This window comes from Oenanthe melanoleuca, chromosome 18 (genome assembly GCF_029582105.1).
Source record: "Oenanthe melanoleuca isolate GR-GAL-2019-014 chromosome 18, OMel1.0, whole genome shotgun sequence".
In the NCBI taxonomy this organism is placed as follows: Eukaryota; Metazoa; Chordata; class Aves; order Passeriformes; family Muscicapidae; genus Oenanthe; species Oenanthe melanoleuca.
The window spans coordinates 2,297,934-2,320,168 of NC_079351.1; the positions used below are offsets into that span (position 1 = coordinate 2,297,934).

General features: G+C 47.0%; 2 protein-coding genes across 3 annotated transcripts in view; both read left to right on the forward strand.

Annotated features, from left to right (window-relative positions):
- Nucleotides 1-10,367, forward strand: part of ABCA5 (ATP binding cassette subfamily A member 5) — a 37,418-nt gene extending 27,051 nt beyond the window's left edge. For both annotated transcript variants that reach the window (XM_056506108.1, XM_056506109.1), the window contains exons 26-40: nt 495-608; nt 866-1,003; nt 1,240-1,314; nt 1,803-1,894; nt 2,342-2,468; nt 2,551-2,668; nt 2,756-2,847; nt 2,998-3,173; nt 3,684-3,759; nt 3,839-3,933; nt 4,609-4,728; nt 4,870-5,019; nt 5,906-5,985; nt 6,176-6,231; nt 7,048-10,367. In XM_056506108.1, coding sequence (XP_056362083.1) covers nt 495-608; nt 866-1,003; nt 1,240-1,314; nt 1,803-1,894; nt 2,342-2,468; nt 2,551-2,668; nt 2,756-2,847; nt 2,998-3,173; nt 3,684-3,759; nt 3,839-3,933; nt 4,609-4,728; nt 4,870-5,019; nt 5,906-5,985; nt 6,176-6,231; nt 7,048-7,155 — 1,617 coding nt within the window. In that variant the 3' untranslated portion in view covers nt 7,156-10,367. The remainder of the gene's footprint in view (nt 1-494; nt 609-865; nt 1,004-1,239; nt 1,315-1,802; nt 1,895-2,341; nt 2,469-2,550; nt 2,669-2,755; nt 2,848-2,997; nt 3,174-3,683; nt 3,760-3,838; nt 3,934-4,608; nt 4,729-4,869; nt 5,020-5,905; nt 5,986-6,175; nt 6,232-7,047) is intronic.
- A 1,712-nt stretch (nt 10,368-12,079) lies between these two features.
- Nucleotides 12,080-22,235, forward strand: part of LOC130260605 (ATP-binding cassette sub-family A member 9-like) — a 28,027-nt gene continuing 17,871 nt past the window's right edge. Inside the window, exons 1-10 of the mRNA XM_056506163.1 lie at nt 12,080-12,446; nt 15,758-15,870; nt 16,707-16,917; nt 17,104-17,268; nt 17,816-17,916; nt 18,476-18,699; nt 19,535-19,673; nt 20,094-20,279; nt 20,791-20,923; nt 21,495-21,660. Of these exons, the coding sequence (XP_056362138.1) occupies nt 12,428-12,446; nt 15,758-15,870; nt 16,707-16,917; nt 17,104-17,268; nt 17,816-17,916; nt 18,476-18,699; nt 19,535-19,673; nt 20,094-20,279; nt 20,791-20,923; nt 21,495-21,660 (1,457 nt within the window). The 5' untranslated portion in view covers nt 12,080-12,427. The remainder of the gene's footprint in view (nt 12,447-15,757; nt 15,871-16,706; nt 16,918-17,103; nt 17,269-17,815; nt 17,917-18,475; nt 18,700-19,534; nt 19,674-20,093; nt 20,280-20,790; nt 20,924-21,494; nt 21,661-22,235) is intronic.

Genomic DNA, 22,235 nt, shown 5'->3' on the forward strand with positions numbered 1-22,235 from the left:
TCTCTGCAAAGAACTGCAGATGGGATTACATGGAGGAGACCACAAGAATTCATGTCTTTGGTATTCAGAGCATTCCCTGTGATACTGGCTGGAATGGAGAGGAATTCCTAGCTGCTTTTCCAGAGTTAATCAGGTTTGGGATGTGGCTGCAGGGCTGGTTTGTTACCCTTGTTTGAATTTCTACAAAACATGCTATGGTGGAATTCTTAGTATTTGCCAGAATCTTGAGGTCAGCATTTATGGGAGCCTGTGTTATAAAAAAGATGAGAAGAAGTTTAAAGGAAACTGAAGGGAGGAGTTTTTGCCTCTCCACACATTCTTTAATTTGTGTCTTTAATAATATATTCTCCATGCACCGAGGCAGCAAAATACATCAAATAAAGTGACAAAGATGAATCCAGAGTTCTGTATCACACTGAGGTAATTCCAGTTGATCCTTATGCAAAAAAAATTCCTTCTTCACATTTCCTGAGAAACCTTTCCTGTCTCTGCAGATTTTTTGCCTGATTGGTTACGTCCCCTCTGTCGTGCTCTTCACCTACGTGGTCTCCTTCACCTTCAGAAAAGTCCAGAACACAAAGGAGTTCTGGTCATTTATATTTTCAGTGGTAAGTGTCTTGACCTGGAGCTGGGATGAGTGGGAAGACTGGGGATCTCCAAAGCCACAGCAAAAAGTCCCAGTTCTTTTATTGAACTCTGTGTCCCTAATGCACAGGAAATGGGAAACTGTTACCAAAGTCTCACTCACTGCCATACCCTGAGTGATAAAAGCTTTAAGAAAAAGTGCCTTAAATTCATTAACTTGTGCTTAGAGAATCTGAAGTGGATGAAAATGGATTTTTTTTTCCCTTTTTCTTTGGTACAGACAGCCTTGCTCTGCACAGTTGTCACTGAAGTGTCTTTTTTCCTGGACCATTACCTGGTAACCACGGTCCTGCATTATATCTTCTCCATCTTCATTCCTATTTATCCTCTTATTGGCTGCCTGATCTGTTTTATAAAGGTAAGGGCACTCCAGGGATCCTTTCCAGAGTCCCTGGACATGGCTGGGGTTGGGTGGGTGTCTTTAGTGTGTCCTCTGTAGCCACTTAACACCTGAAGAAAAATAAATGCTTGAAGAAAAAATCACCTTGTTCCTATTAGGCAAAGTGGTTTGGTTTTAAAATGGGGAATAATGAAAATGAAGTCTCTGGTAGGTGATTATTGACTGACCATAGTTTTTTTTCCCTGAAATCCCAGGTCTCATGGAAAGGCAAGAGTGAGAGTGGAGGATACCATGACCCCTGGGACAGGCTGCTGGTGGCAGTTCTGGCTGTGAGCATGGCTTTGAGTTCTCTCCTTTATTTATAAATAGGAAAAAAAACCCAATTTGCTGTAGGGAGCTGTGGTTCCTGCTGGGATCCCCTTGTGCCCATCATCTTTGTCAGTAAAGGTTTGCTCTATACTGAGCCTGCAGCACCAGCAGGGTTTATATTGATAGATAGAATAATTCCAAATATCATATTATATTACATTATATTATATTACTGCCAGTATTAATTCTGATTATTATGGGAATCCCTGCTGATGGAGCAAGAGCTCCAGAGCAAGGACAAAAACCCCAAATAATTGCTTTGAAACCTGAACCCACTTTGGTTGTGCATCCTCAGACCCGCTGAGCAGCACTTAATGAAAAATTTAATATTCCTGGCAAGTCCAGCACCTGTGTGGTGGTGCAGAGCTGGAGCTCCTTGTCCCCCATCACTCTGGGGGGGTCTCCCCCAGGCTCCCCAGGTGACCAGGGTGGTTTTTGTGTGCCTCAGCCCTACCTGCAGTGTGTGGTGTGGCTGCTCCTGCTGCGCTGCTTCGAGCTGAAGAACGGAGGGAGGACGGTGAGAGAAGATCCCTTCTTCAGGTGTGTCTCTTGAATGGTTTTTTTCCCAAGACATTGTCCAAAGAAACTGGTTTTGAAGGTGCTGCTGGTGGTTAAACTGGGGTGTGCAGTGGGAGAAATAAAATATCTTTCATTACATCCCATGATGTATGGCATCCCATGACATCCCATACATTACATGACATGAAAATGTCACTGAGTGCAGAAATGGGGGTTTTCTTTCCTTTCAAGTTACATCACTACCAAATCAGGGATTTTAAAAGGGTGTTGCCTATGTAAAAACAGGGGAATTGCCATCCCCATTGCAGACAGGGATGCTGCAGCCCCACAGATGGCTCAGCAGGGAGGTGACACAGTGACAGTCCTTGAGTCCCTGGGCTGAGCTGCAGGAATCTGCCCATGGCTTTGAGCCCCAAATCCCTGAGCCAAGCTCAGCTGAGAGCCTGGTGCTGTTTCCCTCCCTTCTAGGAAATGTTTTAGCAAAGCCAAGCCCTGGAAGTTCCCAGATGTGCCCCACGAGGAGAACGAGGACGAGGACGTGAAGGCAGAGAGGCTGCGGGTCAAGGAGATCCTGAGCAGCCCCAGGGGCCAGGAGGTGAATCCTGCTCTGCCCAAACCCCACCCTGCAGCCCCCCAGGGCTCCTGGGACCTGCAGCCACCCCCCTCTTCCCTGCCAGATGCCAGCAATCCTGGTCAGCAGCCTGCACAAGGAGTTTGATGAAAGGAAGGAATTTCTTCTGGGGAGGAAAATAAAGAAGGTGGCCACCAAACATGTTTCCCTCTGTGTGAAGAAAGGTTGGAGTTCAGCTGCTTTGTTGTTGTTTTATTTATAAAAACAACTCTTGGGACCATTTATCTGATCTCTGTGTTGTCCTTTTTCAGGAGAAATCCTAGGTTTGTTGGGACCCAATGGAGCTGGGAAAAGCACATTAATTAATATGCTTGTTGGAGAGATTGAGCCAACCAGTGGACAGGTATATTCCATGCTACAGTTACACAAAAAATCAACCCATATTTCAATTTTACTGTTGTTATTGCAAGCACTCCTGAGGACATCTTGCTAAAACCATGCAAAGAAAAAAAAAAAAAGGAAATATTCTGGATTAAGGTCATTTTCCTCACAGGTTCTGATGGGAGATGACTCCTTGGGGCTGAGCAGTGAGGATGACTCTGTGAAATTCGTGGGGTACTGTCCTCAAACAAACCCTCTCTGGCCAGACATCACACTGCAGGAGCACTTTGAGATCTATGGTGCTATCAAAGGCATGAGCCAGTCTGATGTTAAAGAAGTCATCAAGCGGTGAGCAGTTCACTACAGAAATCTTTGTGCTTCAGCTGAAGTTGCCTTGGCTTTTTTTATCTTCAGACTTAATGCTTTATTTGTGGGGGTTTTTTTTCCCATCTCACCTTTCCTAATGCAATATTTGTTTCCATTTGAGTTTGGTTTTAAGCTCTGTTGAAATTCTGCCATTGTGAATTCGTAGGTGAGGAGATGAAGGTTCATCCACACAAAATTCAATTGGGATTTTTAATTTTGATAAATGTTAGTTCTAAAGTTATATTTTTAAGGTCATGAAGTACTAACAGTGACCTTTGCAGAAGCTGCAAGGATGGGCACTCCTGGCCTTGAGCTGTTTCTGTTTTGTCACCAAGGCTCCTCCAGGACAGGTGGTTTTGCACGGAAGCTCCAATTCTGCTTTTTGCTCTGCTGTTTTTGTACTTGATACACAAATAGTTGTAACTGAGCTGTTCAAAAGGAACTGGTGAGGGGGAAGCCAAACCATCCCCCACCTGCTCCTTCCCTCCCCAGCATCTCCAGTGTGCTGGATCTGAAGGACCACCTGCAGAAGACGACCAAGAAGTTGGGAATGGGGCTGAAACGCAAGGTGAGGGGGCTCTGGGGTCACTCTGGGGGTCCCCACCATCCTGCCTGTGCTCACCCTGCCCCTCTGCCTTCCCCCCCAGCTCTGCTTTGCCCTCAGCATGCTGGGCAACCCCCGGGTCACGCTGCTGGACGAGCCCTCCACCGGGATGGACCCCAAAGCCAAGCAGCACATGTGGTGAGTGCTGGGGGCTGAGCTGTTCCTGCTGGCACCAGGGACAGCCCCACACAGTTGGAAAGGACCATGGAGATCATCCAGTTCCACCCCCCTGCCCTGGGCAGGGATAGCTTCCATTAGAGCAGAATAATTTCTGCTTCATATCCCATCCATCCCTGCCTTTTGGCAGTGGGAAGCCATTCCCTGTGTCCTGTCCCTCCATCCCTTGTCCCCAGTCCCTTTTCAGGCACTGGAAGGGGCCCTGAGGTTTCCCCTCTTTGGACTGAACACCCCAACAGTCAGCCTGTATCCACAGCAGAGTGCTCCAGCTCTTGGAGCATCTCCATGGCCCCATCTGGACTCGCTGCAGCAGCTCCTCCTGTTTTGGGAGCCCCAGAGCTGGACACAGGACTGCAGGTGGGGTCTCACAAGGAAAGGAGAATCAGCCCAACCTGTGTGCCAGGTGCAGTGCAGCTGTGTCCTCTTCCAGAACAACAGGCTTGAAAGTTGAAATAAATCCTTAAATTAATATAAGAAATACAGTTTTTAAGAAATGCAGGTGTTAATTGCTGCTGTGGGAGTAGCAGTAATCCATAAATAGAGGGTCCATCACAGCCCTCCTTCCCTCCTAGGGCAGGATTTGCTGTTCCCTGCCAAGTGTTTCTGTTGAGGGCTGGTTTGGGCTGTGTGTTGCAGGCGGGCAATCCGAGCAGCCTTCAAGAACAAGGAGAGAGCAGCAATCCTCACCACACACTACATGGAGGAGGCAGATGCTGTGTGTGACCGTGTGGCCATCCTGGTGTCAGGGCAGCTCAGGTATTCTCTGAATATACTGAAAATACAGATCAGTTTGGTACCTTAAATGTGGAGCAAAATGAATCCTTACCAGCAAAAAGCATCTGTTTGAGCTTAGGCTGTCCTTGAGTACAGCTTGTGCTCTCTGTCTCTAATCTGCAGGTGTATAGGTACTGTCCAACACCTGAAGAGCAAGTTTGGCAGAGGATACTTCTTGGAAATGAAACTAAGGGAAGCAGCAGATGTGCAGCAGGTGGAGTATCTGCAGAGCCAGATTCTGCACATCTTCCCCAACGCCAGCCGCCAGGACAGGTGAGCTTTGGCACACACCCAGAAAATACTGGTGCTCATAAAACCCTCTGATTCCAGCAGCTCCTTGGCACTGGGGAAGGGTTGTAAATATTTACACACAGCTTAAAAAATATGAAGAATGAGAAAAAGGAAGGGATGTGGAAGGCAGCAGAGCTGCCAGGGCGGGGCCGGGAGCCCACGCAGATGTTTGGCACGGAGGAAGCAAAACTGGATTTCTGCATAGCTGTTCCCTGACAGCTTCCTGCTGGGTCAGGGCCTCCAGGAAAGGGCTGAAATCCCAGTCTGACTCACTGCCCTTACCTGGAAGTGCTCTGGGTCTGTTTGAGGGTGGGCTGGCTGCTGTTCCACCAGGGCTTGGCTGGGTGACTGCAGGCACTCCACAAAGGGCATTGCACGATCAGAGCTGTGGGATCCTTGGGGGGTCGTGGCTGTGACCCTTCCTGAGCATCAAATGAGCATCAAATTCACCTCAAAAATTAGCTTCAGCTGCTATATGGATAGGGTCAAACCTGGGAGATGGGAGGGGAGTTCCCTGTCCAGCAGGGCACTGCAGCTCCCTGTGCAAACATCCAGAATGTTCTGGGACCTCCCAGCTCAGCTGAAATCCAAAACCTCAGACTCTGGGAGCTCCAGGAGGCAAATCTGCCATGAGTAAGCAGAATAGAAATGATTGAACCCGAGTGGAAGAGCATGAACTTAAACAGTCTCAGGGGGTTTCAGCTGATGCACCTGGACCTGCATCATTCCCCTCCTCCTGTGTGATCATGAGTCAGAATCACTGCATTAACCTTCAGAAAAGGAGTTTAAACCCATTCCATGGGGTATTAATATTTTTACTTTGAATGATTTTGCTTGAAGCTAAATTTGTTTTGCTTTTTTCTTCCAGTTTTGCTTCTATCTTGGCATATAAAATTCCTAAAGAAGATGTGCAGTCGCTTTCACATTCTTTTTCCAAGCTGGAAGAAGGTAATGAAGCACTGGAATACATCACACACACAAATCCTTTTGTCTCCCATAACACCCTTCTGCCATGTGATGTCACTTTTCCATTCCTGTTCCAAATCTATTTGATTTAATTTTCTTTTATTGAAGTTGTCCCCAACTCCAAATCAAGAGTAAGTGTCCCTAAATCTGCTCTTGCTGATTCTTTCCCCAGTAAAACACGCCTTCAACATTGAGGACTACAGCTTTTCTCAAGCAACACTGGAGCAGGTGTGTTAAACTGTTTTGTGAGTGTAAACCCTGCCAGGTGAAGGAGTTAGAGGGCAGGGATGGGTGGAATATTTGTAAAGAATTCCTCCCTGTGAAGGGGAAGGATGGGATGGAATTCCCAGAGCAGCTGTGGCTTCCCCTGGATCCCTGGGATGTCCAAGGCTGGGTTGGATGGGGCTGGGAGCAGCCTGGGACAGTGGGAGGTGTCCCTGACATGGCAAGGCTGGGATGGGATCAGCTTTAAGCTCCCTTCCAGCCCAGAACATTCCATGACCCCATGATGAGGAGGCCTGTGCAGGCAGCTCATCCCCCAAGCTCTGCTCCCAGGCTGCTGGGGCTGCTTTGCTGATGCCTGTTGGAGCATTTTTGGGAAACTAAATTCCCTTTTTGCAAAGTGAATCACATCTGCCAGCTCTCCAGCTCCTCTGTATTCCTGTTTTCCCCTCTAAAAATAAGATGCCAACTGCAGTGACTGGAAGAAAGCAAATGAGTGGTATTAGTGGAAAAGCTGCTCTGATTTATTCCAAGAACAGGCATTTGCTGTTGGTAGCTGGAAGGAGAGTGAAGCTGAGACTTGTAATTGCTTATTGTGGATTAATTGTTGCTGACAATTAATGTCCTTCAGTGCTGAACTTCCTTTTCATTGAAGAAAAGAGGTGGGAGGGTAGGAGTAAGGAGAAAAACCTCAAAATCCTAAGAATACTTTACTCAAAGATGAAGAAACACATTAATTACTCATGAGGGTTTTAGCATGAGTTGTATTTGTGAGCAAGGAAGTTGCTACAAGCAGCATGGGGTCCTTTCCATGTTTTGCAGGTGTTTGTGGAACTGGCTAAAGAGCAGGAGGAGGAGGAGAGCAGCTTTGGCACCCTGAACAGCAGCCTGTGGTGGGAGAGGACACAGGAGGACAGAGTCATCTTCTGAGCTGCCATCCTGTGCCAGCAGCAATCCTCTCTCTGCTCCTGGAGCTGGGCTGGGCAAGGCCAGCTGCCTTTGGAAACCCTGAGCCTGCCCCAGCATCCTGGCCTTGGGAATAACACCACAGGAGCTGGGAGCATCCCACTGCTCCTCTGGCTGAGCCCCAGCCCCTCTGGCTTTGTTGGCAGGAGGGCACAGCCAGGCAGTCTCCTGCTGCTGGTGGCTGATGCAGGAGCTCCCACCTGCCTTTCCCTGGCTCTGCTGAGCCAGAGGCTGGGCTGTCCCTTGTTAAATCCTGTGTGTCAGCAGAGCCAGCCCTGCTGGAGCATCCTGTCCCCCTGGGCTGGTTTGCAGGGTCTGGCTGTGCCCTTGGGTGGGCACTGCTGCCCATCCTGCACACCCAGCCCTGCCCCTGCACCAGCTCAGCCTGCCCTGCTGCTGCTCTGAAGATGCACCTGCTTAGAAGAGAGGGGGAAAAACCACTGCAGAGTCCCTGTGCTGCTGCAAGGAGGGTCCTGAACTGCACCACCAGCTTGGCTCAGCATCCCAGCAGGCTGGAAATGTTCATTTGCAGATCAGAGTGACACTTTGATCCATCCCCAGCTGTGTCCTGCATGCTGGGGGCCACAGGGGTGCACAGAGTGGGTGTGCTCCTTCTTCCCCTGCTTGGCTGAAAGGACAGAGCCAGGGCTGTGTGGCTGCAGGGGCTGCAGGGATGTGGCTGCAGGGCTTGCAGAGCTGTGGCTGCAGGGGATGCAGAGCTGTGGCTGCAGGGGATGCAGGGCTGGGGCTGCAGGGGTTGCAGAGATGTGGCTGCAGGGCTGTGGCTGCAGGGCTTGTAGGGGTTGCAGAGCTGTGGCTGCAGGGGATGCAGGGCTGGGGCTGCAGGGGTTGCAGAGATGTGGCTGCAGGGCTGTGGCTGCAGGGGTTGCAGAGATGTGGCTGCAGGGCTTGCAGGGGATGCAGAGCTGTGGCTGCAGGGCTGGCAGAGCTGTGGCTGCAGGGCTTGCAGGGGATGCAGAGCTGTGGCTGCAGGGGATGCAGGGCTGTGGCTGCAGGGCTGGCAGAGCTGTGGCTGCAGGGTTGCAGGGATGTGTTTCTGCCTTGTCTCCATTCAGAGCAGTCTCATTCTTCCCCTGAGTGTGACCACATGTGTCCTGCCAGCTGCTCTCACACACAGTGCTTTGGAGATGTTTGCATTTTCCTTGCCAGTGCATTCATGAGCTCCAGTGTTTTCCCAATTCCTCATTGTGGTTGCAGTCAGTAACACAGGGCCCAGCCTGGCACTTTGTCACCCCCCTTTGTAAAACCCCAAATCAAATGCTCCCACTTCACAGCCTCATCCATAAGAAAGGTGCCTTTGGTTTGCATAGAAGCACTAAGAAGAGTAGAATAGTCCTTTAGCCTGAGATATGGCAGATGTATGTTGAAAATATATTATTTTCTTGTTTTTTTCTACACAAAGCTATCATCACATTTTTAGTTTTATAAGGGGAAATTAAAGATTGCTCCCAGTTCATTTTGCTCTGCAATGAACAGAGATGTCTTTCTATTGAGACATTGGCTTCATAAGTCATATCATTTATGTATCTTCACTTTAAAGTTAGAAAAGACCTTTGTTTTTCTTGAGAAAACTCAAAAAAATGGGTAAAGTTGGAGTTGTGTGTCCCAGCTGTTTGTAATTATCAGGCAATAATGTGTGTGGTGTGTCTGATAATGGTTTATCAGTGTGTTCAGCCCAAATCTGTTTCCATTAGTTTGTTATATGGGGATGTGAGGTCCTTATTCAAAATTGTACTTCCTCTTTTGTACCCATAGGTTGCACAGAAATGCACAGCTTTGGGTTTGTATTTAAAATTAGAGCCCAAGCCCTACAGAAAGCCCTGGACATCCCATTTGCCTCCTCAGGGAACCCCAGCCCTGGAAATGAGGGATTAAATTAAAATTCAGGATTAAAGCAGCTCTGCCTGACAAGGGTGAAACTTCCCTGTCAGAAAAACAAAAAACCCCAAATTCAGGTGTTTTCTTTCTTTAACCCCAGCCTGGGAGCTCTGAGCTTTTGCCTTTATTTGGAGCAGTTTGGGACTCAGAATTCTCTTGGCACTTTCCCAAGCAGGTGTGTACAAGTTGAGTGCATTTTTCCCAAATCCCAGATTTCTTTGGTCTCTTTTTGCCAGTGGTGTTTCAGCCAAGTGTCACCTGCCCATCAATCCAGCACATTCTTGTCACATGGGTTTAGGGAATTAGTGTGACCTGTGAGGAGCCTTGCTGTCTGCCTTGAATTTATTCTTTCACTTGGAGTTAATGGTCTGTAAAATAGTTCTGTGCTGTCTGTTTCAGATATTTCCATATTTCCTCCCATTTCAGATGTGAAAACTTTGGATTAGCTCAGTTTGGTGCTGTTGTTTATCTTGGAGGAGCCCAGTGGGTGGTGGCACTGGTTTTTGTGCAGCTACAGAAAAGGACAAAGAATTTGGCTCATTAAATTAATTCCCAGTTTGGGTGGGATCTTTTTGGCCTGGGTGACATCACTTGTTAAAGTGGGGTAAAATTCCACCCCAAAACATCACTGTCCTCCTATCAGAAGTGTTCCAAAGTGTCCTAAGATATCTGTAAAATAAGCAAACAGGCAAAATTAAACCAGGGAATGCCCTGGGAACAGCAGAGCTTTATTCCTGGCATTGGAAGCCCCTTTGTTCAGCTGCTACCAGTGACATTCCAAACCCCATCCATCCAACACACACCCAGCCTGTGCTCCCAGAAATAAACTGGATTTGGGTGGGATTTGGAGTAAACCCACCAGGTTTGGGTCCCATTCCCAGATGCTGGAGCTGCCCTGCAGGATTGCTGTGAGCAGTGACATGTCCAAAGCTTGGAACACAAATTCACTTCATGGTGTTGTCACAAGGTTGTATTTTTCTATGGAGAGTTTAACGTGTCTGGTTTTGTTCATGTTCCCAAGAAAAGTCTTTATTTCAGAGTGTCTGTGTTTGGCAAGTGGGATTTATGGCACAGCCAGCATCCAGAGCATCCTGTGGCAGCAGGAGGTGTCAGCCTGGAGGTGACACGTTTGTGATGCTGCTGCTGCTGCTGCACCACGTGCAGTTCATTTTACACACTTGCCTTCCTTCCAGCACTTGGCTGTACTTGTAAAGGTGAGGATTTTCCCTTTCCCAGCAGGAAGTACTTCCAAAATAAAGATGGATTGGATTGTTACACTCTTTGCTTTCTGGGTGTTTTGCTGTGCTGGAAATGGGGGTGGTTTTCAAAGGCTGGGCAGATTTTTGGGGTGCACCAGAGTTTCAGGTGGTTGGGCTCAGGCAGAGTGTGGGGAGCCTGGCTCTTGGCATGGCCAGGGCTCTCAGGCTGCAGTATTTACATGTTTTAAAGTGAATTTGGGGGAATTCTGCAGTGTTGCAACACTCAGGATCCAACCACCCGCGTTTCACAGCCGGATTCGTTCAGCCCAGCTCGGGGCCAGCAGTGACCCCAGGGCAGCTGAGTGCTCCTGGCATTGTCCATCTGCAGGCCTGAACCACCTCCAGCCACTGGAAAATTAACCCCAGTTAAAAATAAATAAATAACTTTTATTCTTGGAGCTGTGCCCCAGGTGAATTCGCTGCTCTGGGTGAGGGGCAGTGAAATGGGGGAGGTTTGGATGAAGGTGGGACATGAAATGAGCTCTGCAGGGATGGAAGGCACTGCACAGACCTGCTGAGGAAGAGGAGGAGCTGGCCACCTCCAGCCTCATGGGTCAGTGAAGGGTGCAGCAAAATAAAAGGGGTTTGTGCTCCCTGAGCCCCTCAGTGGAGAGGAAAAAACCCCAAAGAAGTTTAATCTGAGCTTGGGGACAGTTCCCAGCAGTTCACACTCATTTGTTTCTGATGGTGTGGAAGGGCAGTGTGCCATGCTTTTTTTTTTTTTTTTTTTTAAAGCTGTAAAATTAATTCATTCCCTTATAATGCTCCTTTTAAGAGATGTCCAGAAAGTCCCTGATTTGACATGCTGGATTTCTCTTTGATAAGGGTTTCCTGGAGCTCTCACTGTTCCTTTTTCCTTTGCCTGGCACATCCCCCCTGGAAGGCTCTGGCTCCCTTCCCAGCCCCTCTCCTCCCTCTGGCAGATAAAAAATCTGGTCCTGAGTCCCCTCCTCAGAAAATGCTGTGGAGCATCTGCTTGGGGGGTTATTTTAATGATTTTTGAGACGCTCTGTGCTCTCAGGGACGCTTTGAGGGGTTGGGGTCCCTCTGCAGCAGGATGGGAACCCCAAGGAGTGCTTGGAGCAGGTGTCATTTTTCTGTGAAAAAGACTTTTCTGTAGAAAATGTGCAGCCAGGGCAGGGCTGGTGCCACACTGAGGCACAGGTTTTGGTCAGAAAGTGCTGTTTTTGGTGAAGTGCAGCTCAGATGGGCTTTGTGCAGTCAGCAGGAGCCTTCCCCGCTGCTGCTCTGTTGCCCAACCCGAAGGGATGCCGGAAAACGCTTCTGCTGCTCTCCTAAATGAGCTCATGCCTTGAAAATGAGTAAATCAGCAGCTGCAGCAGAGCCCTGGCCTTTTGTTAAGCAACAAGCAGCCAGCCCTTGTGGTTTGAGGCAGCTCTGCAAATCAGATGCACAATCCTCGAGCTGGGCAAGTTCCGGGACACTCGAATTCATTGAAATTTGAATTTTCCCGTGGCCAGCTCGCCTGGGTTCCCTGCCTTGTCTGATTTCCTCACCTCCCTGTTTGGAATGCAGATCCACTGGAAAGATGTTGTGTTTTTAAACACCCAACACGCTCCATCCTGCTCCCAGCTGTGCTGCAGCTGCTGGAAAAGCAATTAAAAGGAGTGGAAATGGAAGGGGAAAAACAAAACTGCTCAAAACAACAGGGAAAGGAGAAAGAAGAACTAAAATCCTGTTGGTGCTGGGATGCAGGATTTGTCTCAGCAGAGGAAGGAGCATTTGCTGAGTCTGGGCACAATGAGGACAAGGCAGCAGAGTTTTCCCTCTGGAGAAGATGGGACAGGTTCACCCAACCCAGGCCACCCCAGCTCTGCTGGGAACATCTGCAGAGTTGAGTGAAACCCTCCCACAAGTGGTGCAAACACCCCCAGGCTCGGGGCCAGCTGGTTGTAGGTGCTGTTCCAACCTTGGGTCATCCAAGAAATTTTGGGAGGGTTTGCCCGGGTGACGTCAGAGGGGCATGGCCACCGGGCTGGGCCACCAGGCTGAGCCTCCCTGGGGCTGAAAAGGGACCAGCAGCCCTGAGACAGCAGAGCTGAGGAGTGCTGGTCCCCATGGAAAACACACCATCAGGTAAGCAGTCACATATTCCTCCTTTTTTTTTTTTTTTTTTTTTTTTTTCCTCAAGGGAAAATTAATTTAGAAGTAAAGATGGAAAAATTCTCCCTGGGGCAGTTTCATGCAAGGGTTGAGCTTTCATGAGGTTTTCCCTAATTAATGCTTTATGATGCTGAATGCATAGAAGTTGCACCTTCCAGCTCTGTTTTCTGGTGGATTCTAAGTTCACAACAAAATATTTTAGAGGAAAAGGAGCAAAAATATTCAGCTTTTCTGGGTGTGTGTGGATTTTGGTTCTCCCCATGGCTGCAGGTGAAGAGCTGCAGGTTGAGCACTGGGTGATGATCCCTCCCTTTGCTCTCCTCCTCCTGCCTTGCTGCCACTAAAGGCATTTAAAAATGCAAAACCCCCAAATTTCACTTCTCTGCATGAGCTGAAGTGTTGAGCTTTGATTAAGGGCAGGCTGAGAGTTGTTATTTTCAAGCTGAGAATAGGAAAAAACAACCTGTTCCAGCTTGTGTGTTGGAGTGAAGTCAGTGCAAATCTGCCTGAGAATTATCAGATGCAATCACCAAAAACTGCAAGAGCTGGAAAGCAGGAGGGATGGAAAGAGCAGCTCTGCACTCTCCTCCTGCAGGGTTAATCCCTGGCCCTGGGAAAGGCAGGGGATCCTCTGGGGAGTGTGAGATGCAGTGTGGATTCCTCCCTTTGAACCAGCACTGAGGCTCCTGCCAGAGCTCCCAAAGAGCAGCTTGATTTTAGGAACTAAAATCATAAATACCAGGAATACTTCAGGTTGGAAGGGACCTTTAAAAGTCACCCAGTCCAACCCCTCTACAATGAGCAGGACATCTTCAAACAGGCACCAACAAGTTAAATTTCTAGAGGAAAACAGTCTGAAGAGGTGCCAAGAGGAATTCCCCAGGACAGTAAATAAAGGGATTATAGGGGATGTGCCTTCCTGGGACAACTTTTGCTGCATGCAGGATCCAGGAAAAGTTATTGCAGCACCTTGGCAGGGAGTTCCTGGAGAGCAGGAAGTCTGGATGCACTTAATGAGCCCCAGGAGACATCCAGCTTTACAAGGGATGCTCTTAACTGGATTAAAGCTTCCCAAACATCACTGCCTCCAGTTTCTGATTTGGTTATTTTGCCTTCTGCATCTGAATTTTTGAGCCTCTGGCCTCACAGAGGATTCTCTCTTGGCTGTATTTTTTACCTTTTCAATAATAGTCTAATAGATTAATTAGATACCTAATTTAAAATTAATAATAGCTGATATTTATTAGGTGTCTGATTGAAAGTTAAATTCCACAGCCTTTGTAGGCAGCAGCATCACTTGTTTCAATTCCTGGCTTCTTATTTGGCTCCCAGTGATATTTGCTCCTTTCTTCACAGGCAAAAAGTAAATTAAAACTGGTAAAAACTTTGTTAAAATTTTGTTAAAATTTTTAGATTTGCTCTATTTAAAATTGGTTTTTTGTGACTGTAGAGATTCCGTGCATCCTTTAAAGACCATCATGTTTTCCTTGTTATCCAAACACCACCACACTTTGTGCACTGCCCAAACATCCTGGGCTGAGCTGCTGCTTTCAGTTCATGACTGAAATCCAGACCTGAGGAAAAAAAAAAATTAAAAATTGACACTTCCTGGAAATCCTTTCCTATTTACCTTTAACCTTCAGTGCAGGCAGCAGGGAGGAAACGTGGAGGAAGCTGAAGGGAAAGCAGAGCACCAGGAGATCAAATAAAATAAGATAAGCCCTGTGATAACACAGAAGGTGAACTGGGATCCTGAATTCCCTGCCCCAGCAGTAAACAAATATTTAATTCTTCAAAAAACAAGCAGGGAAGGGAACAGAGCAGTGGAAGCCTTTATTAACTCCAGCTGCCCAATCTGTGAAATCAGGAAGTGCTGTCCAAGGGGAATGGAGCTCTCTGCCTTTGAGGTTGCTCTGATTTGGGGTTTCAGCCATTTGAAAGGATTAAACCACAAAAACATGTTGGGAGGTTCCCTGCCCTGCTCCCCTGGGAAGGGAGTGAAACCCATCACTCTGAACTTGCTCCTGTTCTTGCTGCTTGGCCATGGGATTAAATCTGAAGTAAATATCCCAAAGAAATACTCCCTGTCAGTATTTAGGAGGGCATTAGGCAGCACATGGGTGTTCTAATCCTGCATTAAAGTTCCTCAATATTTGGGTGCAAACAGAACAAACTGGTCTCTCACCAGCCTGGTGAAGGCAGGCAGTGGCAGCCTCTATTTTAGGTTATTTTTAGCATCTCTCAGTGTTTGTAACGTGATTCAGGGTCTGCTGCAGAACCCAGAGCACGTGAGCTGTGGTTTGCCAACAAACCACGTGTCTGAGGCCAGACAGGAATTCACTTTCTGCAGGGAAACGTGGAAAGTGAGTGGCTGCCTCCTTCCACAAAGCCTCCCTGGGAGGAGGAAGGATGAGAAAGGATGAACTTGGGGAAGGAAGGATAAGAAAGGATGAACCTGGGGAAGGAAGAATGAGTGTGGGTGAGGAAGGATAAATCTGAATAAGGAAGGATGAACCTGGGGAAGGAAGGATGAGTGTGGATGAGGAAGGCTAAATCTGGATGAGGAAGGATGAACCTGGGTGAAGAAGGATAAACCTGGATGAGAAAGGATGAGTCTGGATAAGGAAAGATGAGTGTGGATGAGGAAGGATAAATCTAGATGAGGAATGATAAATCTAGATGAGGAATGATGAACCTGGATGAGGAATGATGAACCTGGGTGAAGGAAGGATAAGTCTGGGTGAGGAAGGATAAATCTGAATAAGGAAGGATGAGTGTGGATGAGGAAGGATAAATCTGGATAAGGAATAATGAATCTGGTGAAGGAAGGATGAGTGTGGATGAGGAAGGATGAACCTGGATGAGGAATGATGAATCTGGGTGAGGAAGGATAAATGTGGATGAGGAAGGATGAACCTGGGGAAGGAAGGATGAGTGTGGATGAGGAAGGCTAAATCTGGATGAGGAAGGAAGAACTTAGATGAGGAAGGATGAGTTTGGATAAGGAATGATGAACCTGGGTGAAGGAAGGATAAGTCTGGGTGAGGAAGGATAAATCTGAATAAGGAAGGATGAACCTGTGCAGGTGGAAGAGGCAGCTCAGAGCCCAGCCCAACTCTCTGTTCCCCTGTATGATCTCGGCTTATTTCCTTTGAATCTCAGCTGTCCAAAGTTAAGGAGACCAGTTCTCCCCCTTTGCCATGTTACTGGCTTCCTCTGAAGTGGGATTTAACTCCCAGTCACCTGCTTTACTCTAAATTCTATCATTTTCTTTCTCATCCTAGCTGGAAAAATGCAGGGGGTATCCAAGAAAGCCTCACAAATATTTCAGCAAACCTGTGCTCTCCTGTGGAAAAACATTCTTCTGGTGTGGAGGATAAAGTCAAAAAGTTTTCAGGCAAGTGTCAGTCCTTCCAAAGGGAAATCAGGATTTCCACTACAAAGTATTTTCACATTGCAGTGTTTTTGTGTGAGGGGATGTGAGGAGGCTCAGCTGTGGTTCCCTGGGAAATGTCAGCAGTTCCTTCTTCCTGTGACACTCCAAATGTGCCTCGTGACAAAGCTGGCTGCTCGCTTTTGCTTGTTGATCCTGCCCTGTCCAGAGGAACACAATGTCCAATTCATGGTTCCAGTGTTGAATTACCCACAGACCTCGCTGGCTCTGGGACTAAGAAAACATGTTTTCCATCTGAGACCTTGCTGGGATTTAAAGCCCATCACACCTGTGGAGCAGCTCTGCCTGGTGCTCTGGGGAGAGGCTGCAGGAGCTGGGCTGGGCAGTGGGGTCAGAGCTGGGTTAGAGGGGTCCTAAAGGAGAGGCTGCCTAAAACAGAGGCTGACAAGATTAAGAGAATAAAAGTGGGGATTTATTGAAGTCCAACAGATGCACCTTGGGCTGTCAGAAGCCTTGGGGGCTACACCAGGATGGACCATGAGTTTGTCACACAGTTATAGATTTGGTCCATTTACGTATCAGGGGTTAATTGTCCAATTACAGCTCAGGTAATAAAATCATTTAACCCAATTTTCTCCCCCAGTCACTTCTGTTTCCATCTCTCAGGGCCTGAGGCAGTGAGACTGATTCCCAGCCTGGAGAGGAATTGTGTCTGAATAAAACAGCAACTCACAGGCTGTGGGGGTTTAGACTTCTACACTACACATCTGAAAAACACAAAACTAACCCCTAGAGCAGCAGCAGCCCCTCACCCCTGCCTTTCCCTCCTCCTCCCCCAGGAATGGGCGGCATCTCTGCTGTTCCTCTACATCCTGCGCGAAGCCGCCGGGCTCGTCATCCACCTCTCCAGCCAGGAGTTCCCCTACAAACCCCTGGGCAGCCTGGACCAGCCAGCCTTCAATGCCTCGGGGGTCACACTCATGTTCACCCCTGCAACCAACACCACCAGGAGCATCATGGCCAAAGTGGCTTCCAGCTCTCCACTGAGGGGTAAAACTCTTAATTAAATCCCCGTTCCTGCAGTGCCTGAAGTCATCTCACCCACCCATGGCAGGGAGGGACAAGAGCATCTGTCCCACCTGGTTTTTTTGGGTGGTGATGCCCATTTTCAGAGTTTAAGCTGTGCTGGTTTTATTATTTTATTTTATTAATATTATTTATCTATTCTAATGGCAGGTATAATAATAGAAGAGATGGAAAATGAGGCAAAAATGGAAGAAAAAGGAATTTTGCAGGAGGAGGAGGAAACTATTGGTGTTGTTTTTAAGGATGACTTCTCCTACATTCTCAGATTTCAAGTGGGCAGAGCTGTGTTTCCAAATGAAGGCTTTGAGCACATTGGTAAGGAAATAAATGAAACCCCAGGCTTTGATTTCCCATTAAAAACTGTTTAGCTGGAATTCTGTGCTGCTGTGCCACCTCAAAGGGATGGAGGCTGCATGTGCCAAATGGCTCAAGAAGGACAAGGGTTAAAATAGTTAATTAACTTCATTAAAAGAGTTAATTTTGTTGTTGTATGTAAAATAAAAAAAAAAGAATCAGAGAAAAAAGGCTGCAAATGTCATCCATAGTCAGAGAATCAGAGAATCCCAGAATGATTTGGGGTGGAAGGGAGCTCAGAGATCATCCAGTGCCTTTTTGCTCCTTTCCTTTTTGTACCTTAACACATCAAATCATGCCTGGAAAATGAGAATTGTGTGTGCATTAATGTCCCTGGCCAGAGATTTAATACATTAAAAGACAAAAGGCTGAGTAAACCCCACTCTTGATTTCCTCACACTTAGGTAAAACTCATTTTCAACCCCACATGTATTTTTTTGCACATGTATATGGAAATGTATTAATTAATATTGATTAATTATTTTTTAAAAATTTGTTTCCCCACCAGAAACCTGCTGGGATTTTTCATCAAGGCACTGCAAAGTTCCTCTCTACTGGTATGGGGGCTTCCTCTCAGTGCAGTCCAGCATTGATGCAGCAATCATAGAAGTAAGTGTGGTCATGATGGAATTTGTTGCTCTTCCCAGAATTCTGTGGTAAAATTAAAACCCAAACTGATTAAACCAAAAATAGAGGGGGAAGAAAAAAAAACCCAAACACCAAGAAAATCACCAGCCAGTTCATTTTTCCATCCCTAAAAGTGCCCAAGGCCAAGTTGAACAGGGCTTGGAGCAATGTGGGATAGTGGGAGAGGTTCCTGCCCAGGGTAGGGGGTGGAAAAAGGGGATTTCTAAGGTCCCTTCCATCCCAAACCATTTCTGGGACTCTGTGATATTCTGATTTTCTGTGGTCATCAGCTTCTTAAACACATAATGTAATTTAAAATTTAAAAGAATGGCACATCATTATCATGGCTCGAGGCAGTGAATGCAATAAGGATTTAATAATATTTATTGCAAGTCAACACAAAGAGATACTAAACTTGGTTATTTGCTTATAAACACAACCTTATTACTGACAAACTAATAATGTCACTGCCTGTAACCCCTGTTTGTTCTGATGTAGGCTATTTCAAAAATGAAATGAATGACTGATTTCCTTCCTTCAGATGAAAACCAAGCACTCTGTGTGGAAAGAAATGAATTCAATCACTGGAGTTCAGCTGAGATCCGTGACAAAACCTCTGTATAAAATGGATTACCTTTGGTTTGTTATCTCTGCCATACTGAGCTACTGCCCATACATGCACTTCTTATCAGTGAAAGTTCTCCAGGAGAAGAAGAAGCTGAAGGTATTGATGAGAGCAATGGGTCTGCAGGATATTGCCTTCTGGTAAGTCTCAGAAATTAATCTGTAATTCCAGGGATTGCTTTATCAAGTGTGGAGCAGCCTGGTCTGCTGGGAGGTGACCCTGCCCATGGCAGGGGTGGAATTTGGGGATGGATTTGAGGTGCCTAAACCATTCTGGGGCTCTCTTTGCTGCCTGTGGCTCTGGGACAGGATTTTTTGGAGCTGTTTTGCTGCTCTTCTCCCTCCCCAAAAAGAAGAGGAGCCCTCCTCGTGGAGCAGGGGTGTGAGCAGCAGGGCTCTGGGTGGGGAGGGGTTGTTTGCCTCCAGAAAATGGGTGGAACACACAGAAAAAAAGCAAAGAAACAACAAATTCTGGAGAAACCCCAAAATGCTGAAGCAGAGGAGGGACACAAGGTCCATCCAAACAGCCTTTCTAATCCATCTGGGCATGAGTATTTCACATCAGGAAAAGCACAGGGATAAAATGCCCTGGCTGCAGATTCTCTGTGTCCCCTCGCTGCCATCGTTGCATCTGCCCCTGAATTTGTGGAAGAACTTTTCCCCTGAGCAGTAACCAAGAACAGGCTGCCCAGAGAGGGTGTGGAGTGTCCCCACTGGAGATACTCCAGACCCACCTGGGCACATTTGAGTCCCTTGTGCTCTGGGATGACCCTTTTTGAGCAGCCACATCCATCCCCTGCATCCCTTCCCACCTGACCCTTCCTGTGGCTCTGATATTTGCCCCTGTCCAGGCTGGAAACTGTAAATGGATGAAAATACAAAATATTTGAATTCAAACCCCTGTGCCTGGTGCTGGCTGTGTCATGGTGAGTGTTGTCATGCTCAGGGACAGAAATAACTGTGCCTTCCTTTGCAGGTTATCCTGGAGTTTGCTGTACACTGTGTACATCTCCATCACAGCCAGCCTGCTGACCTGGATCACCATGAGTGAAGTTTTAAATCACAACAGCTTTTTGGAACTGTATTTTTTTTATTTCTTTTATGGCATGGCATCTGTAAGTCTGCTTATGTGTTCTTATATGTTGCACCTTTTTTTTTTCATTTCCTAATTAAAATATCTGAAAGACTGCAGAGTGTTTTAGGGCTGGTATCATATGGGAAAGTAACAAAAATACTCTGCTGTGATTTATTGTTATTATTTGCAGGTTTTTATACCACTCCCATTACATTTTGGGAGATTCTAACTCAAAATCAGAGTAAAAAGAGGCGCTGAAATGATGCTGGGAGTTATTTGTCTGTCCCTATAAACCTGCCCTAAATCTCAGAGCTGTCTGCTAAACAAAGCCTTGTGCATCTAGGGGGAACAACTGAAACCCAGCTGGGTCTCAAATTTTGCTCCTATTTTCATATTGTTGGTTTTTTTTTAAATTGCAGCATAAATGCATCCTGCTAACGACTGGTTTTCTCTGCTGCAGATTCACTTCACTTTCCTGCTCAGCTCATTGCTAAAGCAGCCAAATATTTCCAGTTTTGTGGGATTTCTTCTTCACATCCTCTTTGGGGCACTGGGCTATCTGACCTTGTTTGAAAAGCTGCCACGGGCTTTGGAATGGACTTTGAACCTCTTCAGCCCTTTTGCCTTCACAGCTGGCCTGTCTACAGTAAGTGCACAGTGAAACCAGTGCAGCACAACAGCTCAGCCCCCAAAATTCTGCCACAGAGCAGCAAAATCCACGATTTTAATCACCAAAACAACCCAGTCACCCCCTCTGCTTTTAAAAAACACTTGGCTCCAAGTGCTAAATCATGGCAGAGATGGTTGGATGCTCGACTGCACCACGGATTTTGCTGCAATAAATTTAAATCTCTGTAAAATGAGCAGTGGGGTGTGGCTGGTGGGAAGCAGGAGCTGCAGGGCTGGAAGTGCAAGCAGCACGTGCATCAGTCTGTAACTTCTGCATGGTTTGGAATTCAGCTTACCCAGGCATTTCTGGTGCTTGTGGTCAGAATTAACCCTTTGCCTCCTGAGAAACAGCGTCGTGGTCACGAGTGAATTGGGTTTTTTTGTGAAAATGGCTGTGATGACACAGCAGTAGCTCACACAGTGTATTTCTGCCTGAAGGAAATGTTGCATCTCAATTGTGCTTTTTTTCTTTTTCTTTCCTCCCCTAGATGGTAAAACTAGAAAAATATGGACCAGCAGCTAGCCCAGAGCTGTACCCTTTTTATAACCTGTACCTCATCCTGAGCTTTGACGGTGTCTTGTATTTCCTGCTGGCCATCTACTTTGATAAGGTTTTGCCTGGTGAGTGAAATGTGAGGGGAAAAATGCCAACTTCATTGCTTTTTCTTCTCTAATTCCCTGCTTTATAGGGAGAAAGTTCCCAAAGGGGTGGTGAGAGGAGAGAAAACTGCACTGAGATCCCATTCTAACCTGACCACTGGGCTTGGAAGGTTGCTGTAGGACTTGATTTTTGTACTAAAAAGTACTTTACCTATTAAATAAACAATTTTTTTCCACTTCTCTCCAAAAAAATATTTCCCCAAACCAGTTAAGAAAAAAAACCTACATAAATCTGTTTCCTAAAAAAACCGCATTCAAAAATTTGCTCCCAAATTTACTCTAAACCAAAACAAATAATTATTGGCGCCCAACGTGGGGGTTTTCTTTGGAACCAAAGAGGTTGTAAATGTGGCTGTAAAAACCTACACTTACAGATATGGGCAATTTAAATTGCAGAGTTTATCAGTTCTTTCACTCTGCTGGAAGTTCACATTGTGCAGCTGCCGGGGCGGTGGTGGATGGGCGTTTATCAGAGTTGACAGATGGAGGTTTTGGGGTTGTTAATATTTCATTTTTTCTGCCTCTGATTCAGGCAAGTACGGGGTCCCACATCCTCCTGCCTTCTTCCTGAGAGGCTGGTACTGGCTCAGGGGCAGCAGAGGGTGTGTGGAGGTGAGAGCTGGCAGCAGCCACGACCCCGTCCTGGGCTGTGACACCGAGCCCCTGCCCCCAGGCTTCCAAGGCAAGGAGGCCATCAGGTAAGGAATGTCCTTGGATTCTGCTGGGAACCAGGGAAAAGCAGCCTTGAAGCCTTGGGGTTTTCAGGACAAGAAATTACAGAGTGATTAACACCTGTTGTTGGTCACAGAGCTGTGTGTGCTATGAGATGTTTTGCACGAAGCATGTTTTCAAAGAGGTGTTGTCTTCTTGGACCAAGGAGTCTTTCCTATTCTGTATTGCACAATCTACCCTATATAAGTGTGGTGTTTCTTTAAATAAAGCTCTCTTTTGCTTCTTCATTCCTTTTCACCACTCTCCTACAGCCAAAATGCAGCAAAGGAGCTCCTTTGGCATGGGAAACACAGCTCTGCATGGATTGTTTGGCTCTAGAGAGCACAGCCACGCTGCCCTGGGGAGTGTGGGGCTGGCAGCATTATGGATAATTTTAATGCAAATTGTGAAAGGCAGGGGGTGTTCTGTGGTTCAGTTTGAATATTGGATGTGGGGCATCCTTCAACTCCCTGCCTTGTGCTTCCCTCTCTGCAGGGACTCTGTTCCCCTTCCCCATCATCTTCAAGCCCAGAGTGTGCTGCAGAAAATGCTGCACTCTCCA